This window comes from Gopherus flavomarginatus, chromosome 2 (assembly GCF_025201925.1).
Source record: "Gopherus flavomarginatus isolate rGopFla2 chromosome 2, rGopFla2.mat.asm, whole genome shotgun sequence".
Taxonomy (NCBI): Eukaryota; Metazoa; Chordata; order Testudines; family Testudinidae; genus Gopherus; species Gopherus flavomarginatus.
In genome coordinates, this window is record NC_066618.1 from 221,899,026 (window position 1) to 221,915,469 (window position 16,444).

The following is a 16,444-nucleotide window of genomic DNA, read 5'->3' on the forward strand; positions in this document are numbered from 1 at the left end:
CTATGTCATTTATTTGACAGATCTGTTTGAACTTCGGAAATGGACTTCAGGTAAGCAATGGCTGAGAAATAAATACAAATGTGCATCTGTAAAAAAATGTTTTCTGAGCAAACAGTAAACAAGAAAAGACCACTTTACTTATAACTGGTAAATAGCTTCAGTTGCTTTGATGTAGACACAACACAAAAGTCATTATCTACTGCTTACTGCAGCAATATAATTGAATAGGCCCAGTCCTAAACCTATCAACATTAATGCTATTTTCCATTGGGAGAAAACTTCCCTAGAATATTATGGTTGTGGTGAATCAACTTTGAGATTCTCTGAGTTAATGTTAGTTTCTGGTTGGTATCAAGGTGAGATTCACAAGGGGGACTTAGGCACTGCACTATCACCATCTTTTGTGCAGTTTTAGGTATGCATAGAACATTCCTACTGCACTGGGTCCTGAAAGCACGACAATGGAGTAACACTTAGTCTGAGAGTCCCACTGGGGCTTAGGCATGAGTAAGGAACCAAACTGCTCAGCAGTGTCAAGTTAGGGAGCTGCCTTCATGCTCCGCAACCAAAATTTTAGCACCTCTGGGATTTGAATGGAGGAAACTTAGGTGCCTAGGGAGTTTAAACACCTCCAGGAATAGGCAGTAGCTAAGCAGTGGTTTTGTGAATGCCAGTGGTGCCTGTATGTTGAATTTAGGCATCTAGTTGCCATTTTAGGCACCTAAGACTCCGTCATGAATCTCACCCCAAATCTGAATCTGGATACTGAAAGCCACTGCACTGAGTAAGCCAGGCAGTGGGAAAGAACAGGTGGGTCTCCGTGGGAAAGAGGATAAGGTAGTGGAAGCAAATAGTTCGCAAGTTTCTGGGGTTGACAAGATTATGGCATACAGGGGAATGATAAAGAGCCAGTGGGAGGATGAATGTGGAAGGCTCTGGCTCTATGGACAAGGTGGAAGGAGCAGCAAAAGAGAGAAGATGGAAGTTGTTTGATGGGGGTGAGAGAGGTTTGAGAGGAAGGCAAACAGGGAAATGTGAGAGGACTCAGATGTCTAAAATGGACTGCATAGATAACTTTCTCCTCCTGTCTGATAGCCACCACTTTAGTTCACAGCCATTCTGAGGCTTGGTCTACACTACGCGTTTAAACCGATTTTAGCAGAGTTAAACCGATTTAACGCGGTACTCATCCACACTACGAGGCCCTTTATATCGATATAAAGGGCTCTTTAAATCGGTTTCTGTACTCCTCCCCGACGAGAGGAGTAGTGCTAAAATCGGTATTACCATATCGGATTAGGATTAGTGTGGCCGCAAATCGACGGTATTGGCCTCCGGGCAATATCCCACAGTGCACCACTGTGACCGCTCTGGACAGCAACCTCAACTCGGATGCAGTGGCCAGGTAAAAAGGAAAAGCCCCGCGAAATTTTGATTTTCATTTCCTGTTTGCCCAGCATGGAGCTCTGATCAGCACAGGTGGCGATGCAGTCCCAAATCCAAAAAGAGCTCCAGCATGGACCGTACGGGAGATACTGAATCTGATCTCTGTATGGGGAAACAAATGTGTTCTATCAAAGCTCCATTACAGAAAACGAAATGCCAAAGCGTTGGAAAAAAAATCTAGAGGCTATACAGTTCTGTGTGACAAGCGTAACGGGAAGCCAGAGACTCAGATGGATGCTCATGGAGGGAGGGAGGGGGTACTGAGAACTCCAGCTATCCCACAGTCTCCAGCAGTCTCTGAAAAGTATTTGCATTCTTGGCTGAACTCCCAATGCCTGTAGGTTCAAACACATTGTCCGGCGTGGTTCAGGGAATAGCTCGTCAATTTACTCCCTCCGCCCCCCCACGTGAAAGAAAAGGGAAAGAAATCGTTTCTTGGCTTCTTTCAATGTCACCCTATGTCTACTGAATGCTGCTGGTAGACGCGATGCTGCAGCAGTGAAGAGCAGTATCCACTCCTCTCCCCTCCCCGGTGGCAGACGGTGCAGTAGGACCGGTAACCGTCCTTCTTATCAACCCACGAGTGCTCCTGGCTGGCTTCAGGTGAGGCTGGCTGGGGGCGCCTGGGTGAAAATAGGAATGATTCTTGGTCATTCCCAGTAGATGGTACAGAACAGCTGGTAACTGTCTTCATCATAGCAACTAGGGGCTGAGCTCCATCAGCCCCCTCCCTTTCCTGTGTAAAGAAAAGATTCTGTCCTGCCTGGATTTATCATAACAGCGGAATGCTGGGCTCCTCTCCCCTGCACCGCTTAATGTCCTGCCTGGACTGTCATAGCACCGGGTGGCTGCCTCTCCCTCATTTTATCTCACTAACAAGTCACTATTTCTTATTCCTGCATTCTTTATAACTTCATGACACAAATGGGGGGGACACTGCCACGGTAGCCCAGGAAGGTTGGGGGAGGAGGGAAGCAACGGGTGGGGTTGTTGCAGAGGAACCCCCCCCCCCCCCCGTGAATGGCATGTAGCTCATCATTTCTGCGGGATCTGACATGGAGCAGCTGTGCTCTCTGATACATTGCTTCTCTAGTACACTTGCCCCATATTCTAGGCAGGACTGACTCTGTTTTTAGAAACCATAAAGGAGGGATTGACTCAGGGAGTCATTCCCAATTTTGCTTTTGCGCTCCCAGCCGATCTCAGCCAGGGGCACCCATGATAGCAGCAGACAGTACAGAAGGACAGATAACCGTCATCTCATTGCCAGTTTACACCAGCAGCAGACGGTACAGAACGACTGGTAACCGTCTCTGCTATCATGCAAAAGCAAATGAATGCTGCTGTGTAGCGCTGGAGTATCGCCTCTGTCAGCGGCATCCAGTACACATATGGTGACTGTAAAAAAAAAAAAAAAAAAAAAAAAAAAAAAAAAAAAAGCTGAATGGGCTCCATGGTTGCCATGCTATGGCGTCTGCCAGGGCAATCCAGGGAAAAAGAGCATTGAATGATTGTCTGCCATTGCTTTCCCAGAGGAAGGAATGACTGACGACATTTACCCAGAACCACCCGCGACAATGATTTTTGCCCCATCAGCCACTGGGCTCTCAACCCAGAATTCTAAGGGGCGAGGGAGACTGCGGGAACTATGGGATAGCTACAGAATAGCTACCCACAGTGCAACGCTCCGGAAATCGACGCTAGCCTCAGAGCATGGATGCACACCGCCGAATGAATGTGCTTAGTGTGGCCGCGTGCACTCGACTTTATACAATCTGTTTTATAAAACCGGTTTATGTAAAATCGGAATAATCCTGTAGTGTAGACTTACCCTGAGAGATTTGACTAATTCCCAGTTGTCTCAATTTAATTTATTTATTTTAAACCTGGCCTTTTAAAGTGAGTGTTTAAAAAAAGACACATTTATTTCTTACGTGGGTTTTCAGGGAAGAGTCGGACTCTTATTAAAATAAACCATACTTATTAGAAAAAAAATCGAGGGTAAAATCAGAGTGTAAATTTAAACCATCAGCTTGTTTAATTAAAATTACATGCAGAAAATGACATCCAGAAGTTCTAGACACAGTAGTGGTCAATTGAGAAAAGTATTAGTGTTTAATGGCTAAAATGTAATGTTGGAATTTAAACCTGCTTTTTTCATAGGTTTTTAATCAAGCTGCCAAAAATGATCATCTGTCTAATCAGAATAGTAAAATCAGACAAAAGCGGGAATGGATTGTTCCACCAGCTATGATTTCGGAAGAGGATGACAGTTTGACGATAAATCCAATTGCTAGAGTAAGTCGAGAACAGCTGAAACACAGTAAGATGGGAAACGTTATTGGAAGTACTATGTTGCATGTAAAATATGGCTGGGGCCTACTCTAAACACACAAACTGTTAACACCCTTTAATTCTTTAACACAGCAATTTAAAGAAAATGTTACCTTGGCAATGATCCCAACAGTGGTATTTTGAGCATAAATGCTTTGCAGGATTAGGCCAACAGTAACTGTTGCTCTTATTATGCCTTACAAAATTGGGGTTTTCTTCACCAATGTATCTGTTCAAAAATGAATAATATGTAATACATTTTGTTTGAGTTTTAGTTATTTAACAGTTGCTGTAGGTTCTACGCAATATATGAAAAACTTTATTTGTGCAGTATTTAGTATATGTGTCAAGTTCCTGTATTTTACAGTGTTTGAGTGTTTTTTTTTTGTTTTGTTTTTTAAGAAAAGGTGTCTGTGGACACTGTTTAATGTTGGTTGGCCTTAATTTGCCCCTCTTGCCTTCTGTATATGCATTATGATACAGTATTTAATTACATGATCAGATACTATTTCTTTCCACATGACCCTGCCTCATTCAGTGCACAGGAAGGATGGTGCTTTATTAATAAACTGTCTCTCTCTTCATTATTAAATGTGTGGCCTCAGGTCTTATTTACTGCACACTGTTCAAACTCTGTTCTGAAGAAGGAATTTTTAATTTTCCTTTTGACTTTTATATGGTACTCATCACTAGAGTATCTGAATGTGTCACAAACATTAATTAATCTATCTTCATGACACTCTGTGTGGAGGGGTGATATTCCCATTTTACGGATGGGCTGCAGAGGCACACAGAGATTAAAACAAAAGCAGCAAAGAGTCCTGTGGTACCTTTTATAGACTAACAGACGTTTTGGAGCATGAGCTTTCGTGGGTGAATACCCACTTTGTCAGATGCATGTCTGCATCCACGAAAGCATATGCTCCAAAACGTCTGTTAGTCTATAAGGTGCCACAGGATTCTTTGCTCTTTTACAGATCCAGACTAACACGGCTACCCCTCTGATATCAAAATAAAAGGTATTCATTATTTTGGGTGCTCTACTTAAGAACATAAGAATGGCCATACTGGGTCAGACCAAAGGTCCATCTAGCCCAGTATACTGTCTGGGAACAGTGGCCAGTGCCAGGTGCCTCAGAGGGAGTGAACAGGTAACAATCAAGTGATCTCTCTCCTGCCATCCATCTCCATCCTCTGACAAACCATTCCTTTGTCACCATTCCTTACCCATCCTGGCTAATAGCCATTAATAGACTTAACCTCCATTAATTTATCCAGTTCTCTTTTAAACGCTGTTATAGTCCTAGCCTTCACAACCTCCTCAGGCAAGGAGTTCCACAAGTTGACTGTGCACTGTGTGAAGAAGAACTTCCTTTTATTTGTTTTAAAGCTGCTGCCTATTCATTTCATTTGGTGGCCTCTGGTTCTTCTATTATGGGAACAAGTAAATAACTTTTCCTTATTCACTTTCTCCACACGACTCATGATGCATAAGGCTTAATTTTTCAGAGTACTTAGTATTATATAGCAACCAACCCCTATTGACTTCAGTTACAACTGTCAGTGCTCAGCACTGCTGCAGATCAGAACCCACAGTGTCAAGTTGGGTACCCAGAAAATGAGGAATGCACAGTTAGTGACCACGAGTGAAAAACTTTAAGAGGTCCTGTGGAAAAAATATGATCATATAATTAAATACTGTCATAATGTGTACACTTGGGGAGCATTTCCTGACTTCTGAGTGCTTGACTTCGCAGCCTTAACATGTAATTTCTTAGGTTTTTAAAAAAGCAAACATCAGAAACAAAAATTCCATCATGTGGTATAATGACAACAGCAAGATTGGAATCTTTAGATCCACTGCACAGTTCTCTGGCACTTGAGCTAAAGGAGTAACTAACTGATAGCAATAATTTTTCATCCTTTGTGTGGATCAGAACTACAAGGAAGTGAAATGCACATTTGACAGTGGCATTCACAGATATTTGCTGACAGCAGAAGACTGCTGAGATTCCTCAATCTTGGATTCCATTTTGGTCTCTCAAGGGTGGTGAATGTAGACCCTTCTTGTTTCCTTCCCTCCCCACTTGTCCTGTCTACTCAAACTTGTCTCTTTTCCACCCCAACCTTGTCCTTATCCCAGTCTCCACTTACCAGGTTTCGCATTCCAATCTCTTTGCTCATTCACCCACTCCAGGCTCCTCATCTGAGTCCCAGTCTCCACCTCTCCTCCCAGTCTTAGTCTTCTTATCCAGCCAGTCCCAGACCTTCCCCTATTTCCCAGTTTTTCATCTGATCTTAGTGTTCCCCCATGCCCACCAACTGGCTTCCAGTCATCCTCTCACCAGCTCTCAGTCTCCTTGACCAAGCAGTTCCAGTTCCCCTGCCTCCTCCACCCACAACCAGGCTACCTCCCTAGCCAGCTCCCAGCCTTTCCTTCCCCACAACTTCTAGTCAGAGTTTCATTCCCTCACCCATGCCAGTCTCATCAGTTCCTTGTTCTGATCTACTCCATTCCCTCCCCACTGGGTCTGGCTCTTGTCCACTCTGCATTTGAGTTAGGCAGCTTCCTCCATCGTGCTTCCTCAGTGCCAGCAGGTGATGGTCATTCGAAAGTACAGGAAAGCCAGGTTCTCTTCTCTCAGTTACAGTGCCCGGCATGATCCCAGGCCAGAGTATTAATTACAAGGGAAGTCTGACTTTGCCCTTTTAGCGCTAGGCTACCAGAGCATGCTCAGTCATTCTGTAGTGATGGCACATGATAATACTCCACCATACATAGGAACCGTGAGGGGATGAAGCATGCTCATTAAGTCTGGAATCTTCAGAAGATTCAGCTACTAAACTCTTACGAAGTGTCTATTGAGCGTGGGCATGAACTGATATTTTTCAAAGGCTTTTCACTTGGCCAAATTTGGACAGATTTTCATAAGAACTGCAAAAGGCATATTCTTGACATAAAACCCCTTCATACAAAATTTTATGCCCCTGGTCCATAGCATGAGGGCATTAGATCCATTCAAAAATAGATCCTTAGAATATTTTAAATATTGCAAAGTATTTTCCCCAACCATGTTCTCAGAAATGGCTGAACCTTTTTGGCTGAAACTTTAAAAAAAAAAGTCAACCTGATGAAAACACCCAACATGGAGAATTTTAGCCAAATGGCTTAAGTTTGGCAAAGCTATAAGCAATTGAAAAGAGATCTTATAATAGGAAGTGTTGGGCAATCTTAATAATAGATGATGCTGTCAGCCCTGCCTATAATGACATAAAGCTAAAATTTTAGGACCAGATTGTATAATTTGCATTGTAGGTGCAGCTCTGAGAAGGATTGTCTCAGGCCTGGTCTACACTAGGGGGGCAAGCAAGCTAAGTCGGTCTAAGTTACACAACTTCAGCTACAAAAATAGCATAGCTGAAGTCAACATATTTAGAGCTACTTACTGCGGTATCTTCACTGAGGTAAGTCAACTGCTGATGCTCCCCCATTGACTCTGCTTGTGCTTCTCACTCCGGTGGAGTACCGAAGTTGACAGGAGTGTGCTGGGCATTCGATTTGTCACGTCTTCACTAGCTGCAATAAATCAACACCTCCTGGATCGATCACTCCAGATGTAAGGGTAGACATGGAATCATAGACTATCAGGGTTGGAAGGGACCTCAGGAGGTCATCTAGTCCAATCCCCTTCTCAAAGCAGGACCAATTCCCAACTAAATCTTCCCAGCCAGGGCTTTGTTAAGCCTGATCTTAAAAGCCTCTAAGGAAGGAGATTCCACCATCTCCCTAGATAACCCATTCCAGTGCCTCACCACCCTCCTAGTGAAAAAAGTTTTTCCTAATATCCAACCTAAACCTCCCCCACTGCAACTTGAGACCGTTACTCTTTGTTCTGTCATCTGGTACCACTGAGAACAGTCTAGATCCATCCTTTTTGGAACACCCTTTCAGGTAGTTGAAAGCAGCTATCAAATCCCCCCTCATTCTTCTCTTTTCTTCTGCAGACTAAACAATCCCAGTTCCTCAGCCTCTCCTCGTAGGTCATGTGCTCCACCCCCCTAATTATTTTTGTTGCCCTCCGGTGGAATCTTTCCAATTTTTCCACATCCTCCTTGTAGTGTGGGGCCCAAAACTGGACACAGTATTCCGAATGAGGCCTCACCAATGTCAAATAGAGGGGAAGATCACATCCCTCGATCTGCTAGCAGTGCCCCTACTTACATAGCCCAAAATGCCATTAGCCTTCTTGGCAACAAGGGCACACTGTCAGCTCATATCCAGCTTCTCGTCCACCCTAACCCCCAAGTCCTTTTCTGCAGAACTGCTTCCTAGCCATTCAGTCCCTAGTCTGTAACAATGAATGGGATTCTTCCATCCTAGGTGCATGACTCTGCACTTTTCCTTGTTGAGCCTCATCAGGCTTCTTTTGGCTCAATCCTCTAATTTGTCTAGGTTCCTCATTATTCTTCCCCTACCCTCCAGCGTATCTACTGCTCCTCCCAGTTTAGTGTTATCTGCAAATTTGGTGAGAGTGCAGTCCACGCCATCTTCCAGATCATTAATGAACATATTGAACAAAACCAGCCCCAGGACAGACCCTTGGGGCACTCCACTTGAAACCGACTGCCAACTAGACATGGAGCCATTGATCACTACCCATTGAGCCCGATGATCTAGCCCGCTTTCTATACTCTGTGACAAAGTTCCTCCTCTAACTTGGTGGGTCCTGCGCTTACTGGCAGATTTGCTCACCTCAGTGATCTCCCCCACAGTCTGGATCAGCTCCTCCTGTGTCTGATCAGGAGTTGGGAGGTTTGGGGGGAACCCGGGCCCGCCCTCTACTCTGGGTTCCAGCCCAGGGCCCTATGGATTTGCAGCTATCTATAGTGCCTCTTGTAACAGCTGTGTGACAGCTACACCTCCCTGGGCTACTTCCCCAAGGCCTCCTCCAAACACCTTCTTTACCCTCACCACAGGACCTTCCTCCTAGAGTCTGATAATGCTTGTACTCCTTAGTCCTCCAGTAGTACACCCTCTCAGTCTCAGCTCTTTGTGCCTCTTGCTCCCAGCTCCTCACACGCACTTCCTCTCCTCTGGCTCCTCCCTATCTGACTGGAGAGAGCCTTTTAAAACCCAGGTGCCCTGATTAACCTGCCTTGATTGGCTGCAGGTGTTCTAATCAGCGTGTCTGCCTTAATTGGTTCTAGCAAGTTCCTGATTACTCTAGTGCAGACCCTGCTCTGGTCACTCAGGGAACAGAAAACTACTCACCCAGTGACCAGTATATTTGCCCTCTACCAGACTCCTGCAGCCCCGGTGGGCCAGCTTGTACTCTGCCCTGGTCCCGAGGCCCGCCGGGGATATCAGTTGGCGGCTCCTTCACGGAGCCGTGAGCACGGGCGTGTACTTGGTGCGGTTCACATCTGTCCCTAGCACCTGCCCTTTCTATGGTGAGAAGGAGACCCTGGCGCACGTTTATTTGGAGTGCGCCAGGTTGCAGCCCCTGTTCCGGCTCCTCCTGAAAATTTTCTTGCGTTTTTGGGTGCACTTTTCCCCTCACCTTTTTATCTACACGCTCCCAATCCATGGCCCCACGAAGTCGCGGGATCTCCTTCTCAACCTCCTCTTGGCCCTGGCCAAACTGGCCACCTACAACACCAGGGAGAGGAGGTTGGCCGACGGGATTTCCTGCGACTGTAGGGCCTATTTCCATTCCTCCGTCTGTTCACGCATCCGGGCAGAGTTCCTCTGGGCGGTGTCCACTGGCTCCCTTGACGTCTTCGAGGAGCAGTGGGCGTTGTCCAGGGTTCTCTGCTCGGTGTCCCCATCTGGTTCCCTTCGGTTAGCCCTATGACCTCACTCCCGATCCTGTTTTTTTCATTAGTTGTCCCCCGTAATTACTTGGTGTCCCAGACCTGTGGGTCCTCCCCTTAGGCTGGGGGAAGGCCCTTTAGAAGTGGGCGGGCTTCGCCCTCCCACCCCCGCTGGATGCCAATAAGACCAGACTCCTGCACCCTACTGGCCTGGGTCTGTCGCAACACCTTATAGTCCATTTCTCCAGCCCATACTTCCTTAACTTGCTGGCAAGAATACTGTGGGAGACTGTATCAGAAACTTTGCTAAAGTCAAGGAATAACACATCCGCTGCTTTCCCCTCATCCACAGAGCCAGTTATCTCCTCATTCCCTCAGGAGGCTCCCAGAAACACAGCAAAATGCACAACATTGCTACATTCCTAATGATGGTACAGTACATTCACTGTGGCATACTCGGTTAGTTCTGAGAATCACTACAGAGTGGTGGGAGAGGCCATGATTCTCCTCTTCCATGCCCCTTCTGGAGTGTTTGGTGCTTCCCAGGTTTGTAGGAAGGAATAGTACCTGCACTCTGTCCTTGCACAGGACATGTGAGGTTCCAGCTCCTTGCAGCCTTCATTACCTCTTTGCACCCAAAGAAGGGCCAGGCAAAAGCTAGCCCTTAATTTTGTAGTTGCTCATATTTTTACAATAAATAACTGACATCTTTTCTTGTCCTTTTTAAACATTTTTTTCCTGAAAATTAAAGAGAATGCACTGTAGCTTCCTCTACAGAGTTAGGGCATATGCTATAACTTGCTTGTTGTCCATAGTATGTTTATATATGTTTTTTAAAGAACTTCCATTTACTGAGTGCAATTACCTCTGTTAATTCTTGTTGTGTTCCTGTTAGATAACTTCTGATCATGCAGATGATCCAGGGGTGGTAATTACTTACACAATTTCTGGCCAAGGAGTGACGGAACCACCTTATGGATTGTTTGTTATCAATGGAAAAACTGGAGAACTGAACATAACAAGAAAAGTTGACCGAGAAAAGACTCCAATGTTCTATGTAAGTTGAATTAGTGGGCTATAACTTTCTTTTTTCTATATGTGCTCTCTCTTTAACTTTTCAAATTAATTGCCATCTCTTTTTGTTTTAATGTCTCTTGACTTTTTCTCCAGTGCAGAGTGATAATTAACAATTTCTATCAATGTGGCTATTTTTATTTTCCTGTTATTTATTTGTCTATTTCAGCTTAGAGGTTATGCACTTGATCAGAATGGGAAAAATGTGGAAGAGCCAATAGACCTGAGAATTAAAGTTAAGGATATAAATGACAATTACCCAGTGTTTTCAGAGGAAATTTTTACTGGCTCTGTTGAAGAGTTAAGTGAATCAGGTAATTGTTTTTCTAATTGTATTAATAAATTAAATAATGGTGCTATGTGGTCACTTAACCCCTCCTGCCGTTACTTTTTGGTAACAGTCCTGTATGGTATGCTTCTCACCACTTCCTAACCAGAACCGTATATGTGATTTTACTTATTCTCTCAGGAAAAAGACTCTTGAAAGTAAACAGACAAACTTTTTTAGTGACAGTTAAGATTGCATCAGGACACACCCCACCAGTAAGCAGCACTGAATCAGGCCACTTGCTTAAGATGTTGAGAAATTCCAGGTCTATAAAATGTGCGAAGTGGAAAAGAGAGATATAGCATTGGAAGAATGGAGAAAGCAGCCTCTTCATTTCTAAATGACACCCATCACAGATCTGTACTTCCCCTTAGGAACAATTTTGCTAGGATCAAACTGACACATGAAAATGTGGGCTGTGCGAAGGCCTCAGGATATTCAGGTGGTGATTTGGGAGGGTGGCTGCAGAGCAGGTAAGCAGGGGAACTCCACTCACCCCTGTGATGCTGCAGCTGGACTCTTCATGAGCATTGCATAGCCCAGCATATACAGCTGGGCAAGTAGGTAAATGGTCACTGAGTCTGACATTACCCATATCCAGTGATCACAAAACCCTATAAGGAGTGTGCAGGGATTGCAGCCCCATTCCAATTCAGCTTTCAGGAGTGGATCACATACCCTCATTCCCATTTCAGTTCATTAGGCAACACATATTCACTTGCATATTTAACTGCGGGTTAGAGAGGAATATTTCACCCCTACCAAGTGCTGACCTCATCCAAAGCCCATTGAAGTCAATTACAATCTGTCTGTTGACTTTAGTGGTTACAGATCAGGCTTCTGGGAGGTGAAAACATCTGTTGTCAGTAGTTAAGAAAGGAGTGTTTTGGGAAAACAGCTTGATAAATCCTTTACTCTGTATGCATTTCAGCCTGATGGTGATCATAAGGAAGAGGTTATTGAGGGTCTGCTCTTGTGAGGTGCTGAGCTTCCTCAATTCAAATGGGAGCTGTTTAGTGATCAGCTTGGAAAATCAGGTAGGGTTCAGGCAAAATTAGATATAGATTTAAGTGTCTAACTGGAGACCCCAGTTTGAACTAAGATCCGCCTTCTTCAAATGCACGGACTCCTGTCACTTGAGCTAAAAGAGACTTTCCATTATTTGCTAGCAGTATAATGCCTACGGTATATAAATGAGTAGTTCTGACCATAGCCATCAGAGGGCAGTGGCACACATACATAATGGTCAAAGGACTGTTTTCAACAGGCAACCCATTTTAGAAAGTCAGGCATGGGAGATAGGGCAGATGATTTAAAAGGATTTTTTTGTCTCCGTTTTCTGTTTGTATTAAATTATACCCGTGCAGTTTCTATCATTTTTCTAAACTTTTAGTTAAAGACCACCCATATTAGGCCATTTGTCTTTTCTGATCTACTGAGGTTTAGTATAGAGGTGGGCAAACTATGGCCTGCAGGCCACATCTGGCTCGTGAGATCCTCATGCCCGGCCGCTGAGCTCCTGGCCTGGGAGGCTACCCACAGCCCCTCCCCTGCTGTCCCCCCACCCCTGCAGCCTCAGCGTGCCGTGCCGCCAGCGCAATGCTCTGGGCGGCCAGGCAGCACAGTTGCAGAGCCGCGGCCTGACCCAGTGCTCTGGGTGGTGTGGCTGTAATGCCACCAGCCACTGGTGCTCTGTGCTGCGCAGTAAGGGGGGGGTGGATAGAGGGCAGAGGAGTTCGGTGAGGTGGTCAGGGGGTGGGGATGTGGATGGGGTAGGGGTGGTCAGAGGGCAGGGAACAGGGGTTGGATGGTGCAGGGGGGCAGTCAGGAATGACGAGGGCAGGGGGTTGAATGGGGTGGCAGGGGGCAATCGGGTGGAGGGTCCGGGAGTGGTCAGGGGACAGGAAGCAGGGGGTGGTGAATGGGGCAGGAATCCCGGGGGAGCCAACAGGGAACAGGGGATTGGATGGGGCAGGAGTCCCGGGGGAGCGGTCATGGGGTGAGAAGCAGGGGGCTCAGATAGGAGGCAGGGACCAGGCCATGCCTGGCTGTCTGGGGAGACACAGCCTCCCCTAACCAGTCTTCCAAACAATTTTGGAAACCCGATGTGGCCCTCAGGCCAAAAAGTTTGCCCGCCCCTGATTTAGTATGTATATCCATGATGTGCATTTGTTTGCTTGTACATGCTATCTAAGGACATATTGGTTGAAAGTGTTAAAAAATAAAAGACATTTCTCTAACTCTTAATAAAAGCAGTAATTAGAAGTACAACACAAAACAGTTAAGTGGTTCTGAAAACTCTCCATTTTGTGTTCTATAAATGATACTTGCCAATACATGAACAAGGGCAATGTAAATCTATCTATCTTTTTTTTTTCATTATTATTGTTATTTTTATTTCTCAGGTACACTTGTGATGAGGATAAATGCAACTGATGCAGATGAGCCGAATAATATAAATTCCAAAATTGCTTTCAAGATTCTTCAAAATCAGCCATCTTCATTCAGTATTAAAAAAAACACCGGCGAGGTTGTAACAGCAACATTCTATCTTGACAGAGAGGTAAACTACACTCTTCTATAGCCTCTTTCTGAGAGTTTTAACCGCACTATATTAGCCCTCTTCCCTCATTGCTGCTTCATCCTGTTCACTGGATGAGGACTGGATACATAGATCTTCTGACCCACAACCTCCATCTCCCTAGCCCTCCTGGAACTGAAGGCATAGCCCTTTTCCTAGATCAGCTTTCTCCTTTTCTGTCTGCTCAGCTGTGCTGGCTGGTGCATTTTTGGGGGATAAGAGTTAAGGCTCTGCTCATCCAGTTGTCCTCAACTGTACAGGAGGGGAGTATTGGCCCAGTGACAGTTTGTCTGTCCCCACTCCATTGTTGTCCACAGTATGAGTAGCAATCACAGGGAGGCGAAAGGGAGTCTCCTTATTCCATCATGTGAGCAAACTGCAAGCATCACGATCTGATTCTGTAAGACTGCTGATACATATAGCTGGCCCTAGAGTTTGTGGGTTTATATTGAAAATTAAGACATGGATTGCCAGAGGCAGAGTTCTGTAACCCACTGTGAAAAGCTGCATGTTAAGTGTTAGCAACAACTTTATTCTAAGGACTGAATGGCTAGGCAGCAATATTGCAGAAAAGGACCTAAGGGTTACAGTGGACGAGAAGCTGGATATGAGCCAACAGTGTGCCCTTGTTGCCAACAAGGCTAATGACATTTTGGGCTGTATAAGTAGGGGCATTGCCATCAGATTGAGGGATATGATCATTCCCCTCTATTCGTCATTGGTGAGGCCTCATCTGGAGTACTGTGTCCAGTTTTGGGCCCCACACTACAAGAAGGCTGTGGAATAATTGGGAAGAGTCCAGCGGAGGGCAATAAAAATGATTGGAGGGGTGAAACACATGACTTATGAGGAGAGGCTGAGGGAACTGGGATTGTTTAGTCTGCAGAAGAAAAGAGAAGAATGAGGGGAGATTTGATAGCTGCTTTCAACTACCTGAAAGGGGGTTCCAAAGAGGATGGATCTAGACTGTTCTCAGTGGTACCAGATGGCAGAACAAGGAGAAATGGTCTCAAGTTGCAGTAGGGGAGCTTTAGGTTGGATATTAGGAAAAACTTTTTTCACTAGGAGGGTGATGAAGCACTGGAATGAGTTACCTAGGGAGGTGGTGGAATCTCCTTCCTTAGAGATTTTTAAGGTCAAGTGTCATGGTATAATTCCCCACTCTGAACCTTAGCGTCCAAAAGATGGGGTACCAGCATGAATTCCTCTAAGCTCAATTACCATCTTAGTATTTGTAGCGCTGCCACCAACCAGGAATTCCAGTGCCTGGTACACTCTGGTCCCCCCAAAACCTTGCCCGGGGGCCCCCAAGACCCAGTCCCTCTGGATCTTAACACAAGGAAAGTAAACCCTTTCCCTCACTGTTGCCTCTCCTAGGCTTCCCTTCCCTGGGTTACCCTGGAAGATTACTGTGATTCAAACTCCTTGAATCTTAAAACAGAGAGGAAAATTCACCTTCCTCCCTCCTTCTCTCTCCCCCTCCCAGACTCTCCCTGAGAGAGAAAGTAATCCTAACACAGAGATAAATTAACCTTTCTCTCCCCCTTCCCTCCTTTCTCCCCACCAATTCCCTGGTGAATCCAGACCCCGTCCCCTGGGATCTCACACCAGAATAAAAAAAAACAATCAGGTTTTTAAACAGGAAAAGCTTTTAATTAAAGAAATAAAAACAGTAAAAATTATCTTTGTAAATTTAAGATGGAATATGTTACAGGGTCTTTCAGCTATAGACACTGGGAATACCCTCCCAGCCTAAGTATACAAGAACAAATTAAAATCCTTTCAGGAAAATACACATTTGAACTCCTTCCAGCCAAATACACATTTGCAAATAAAGAAAACAAACATAAGCCTAACTCGCCTTATCTACCTAGTACTTACTATTCTGAGCACATAGAAGCCTGTATCAGGGAGATTGAAGAGAAACCTGGTTGCATGTCTGGTCGCTCTCAGAACCCAGAGAGAACAACAACCAAACACTAACAGCACACACAAAAACTTCCCTCCCTCAAGATTTGAAAGTATCCTGTCCCCTGATTGGTCCTCTAGTCAGGTGACAGCCAGGCTCACTGATCTTGATAACCCTTTCCAGGCAAAAGAGATATGAAGTACTTCTGTTATTCTGTTTATGACATCAGGCTTGACAAAGCCCAGGCTGGATGACTTAGTTGGCAATTGGTCCTGCTTTGAGCAGGGGGTGGGACTAGATGACCTCCTGAGGTCCCTTCCAACCCTAATATTCTATGATTCTATGAACCTACTAACTTGTAGGTAATGCTGCATATTCTTATTGGCCAATAGATGGTGCTCCTTCCATTAGCTATCTACACGTATACAAACCTGTTGTCTTTATAGAGCACTTCATAACACCTACATTAGCATTCTGGTGGTGGGTGGATATGGCAGGAAAGTTTGTCATTAAGGGGATACACCTGTTGGAATGTTCTCAGCAGTTACAGAGGGTGCTTATTGTTACTGGGCGGGAGTGTCAACAGGGGGTTCTTCAGCTGTGAGGGATGGAGGACTTGTGAAATTCAGCCCCTCGGATCATCTTTCAGGATACATTGACGGAGTGATGGTGGGTCAGTTGGTAGAAGTAGTCCTGGGTGATATTGGGAATTGATACTGACAGAGTGACATTACCACCTACACCACAGGAAATGTTTTTGTCACCCAGTCTGCAACTCCACATGCCCTCCGCGGGTGATAGAAAGCGTGAGTGTACTAGCCATTTGCACTCTCTTTCACAGTAAACATGTTCTTATTACAAAACCATAGTAAGTACAGCATAGTACAGTTGTGTGAAAGCTGCCCTGCAGTTGCTTGGGCCCAGATCCATAAAATGGACATAGGCATTGTGATGCTGA

General features: G+C 45.1%; 1 protein-coding gene across 1 annotated transcript in view; it reads left to right on the forward strand.

Moving 5' to 3' along the window:
- The first annotated feature begins 923 nt into the window (after positions 1–923).
- Positions 924–16,444, forward strand: part of DSG2 (desmoglein 2) — a 34,109-nt gene continuing 18,588 nt past the window's right edge. Inside the window, exons 1-5 of the mRNA XM_050939776.1 lie at positions 924–998; positions 3,610–3,744; positions 10,490–10,651; positions 10,838–10,982; positions 13,402–13,559. Coding sequence (XP_050795733.1) covers positions 924–998; positions 3,610–3,744; positions 10,490–10,651; positions 10,838–10,982; positions 13,402–13,559 — 675 coding nt within the window. The remainder of the gene's footprint in view (positions 999–3,609; positions 3,745–10,489; positions 10,652–10,837; positions 10,983–13,401; positions 13,560–16,444) is intronic.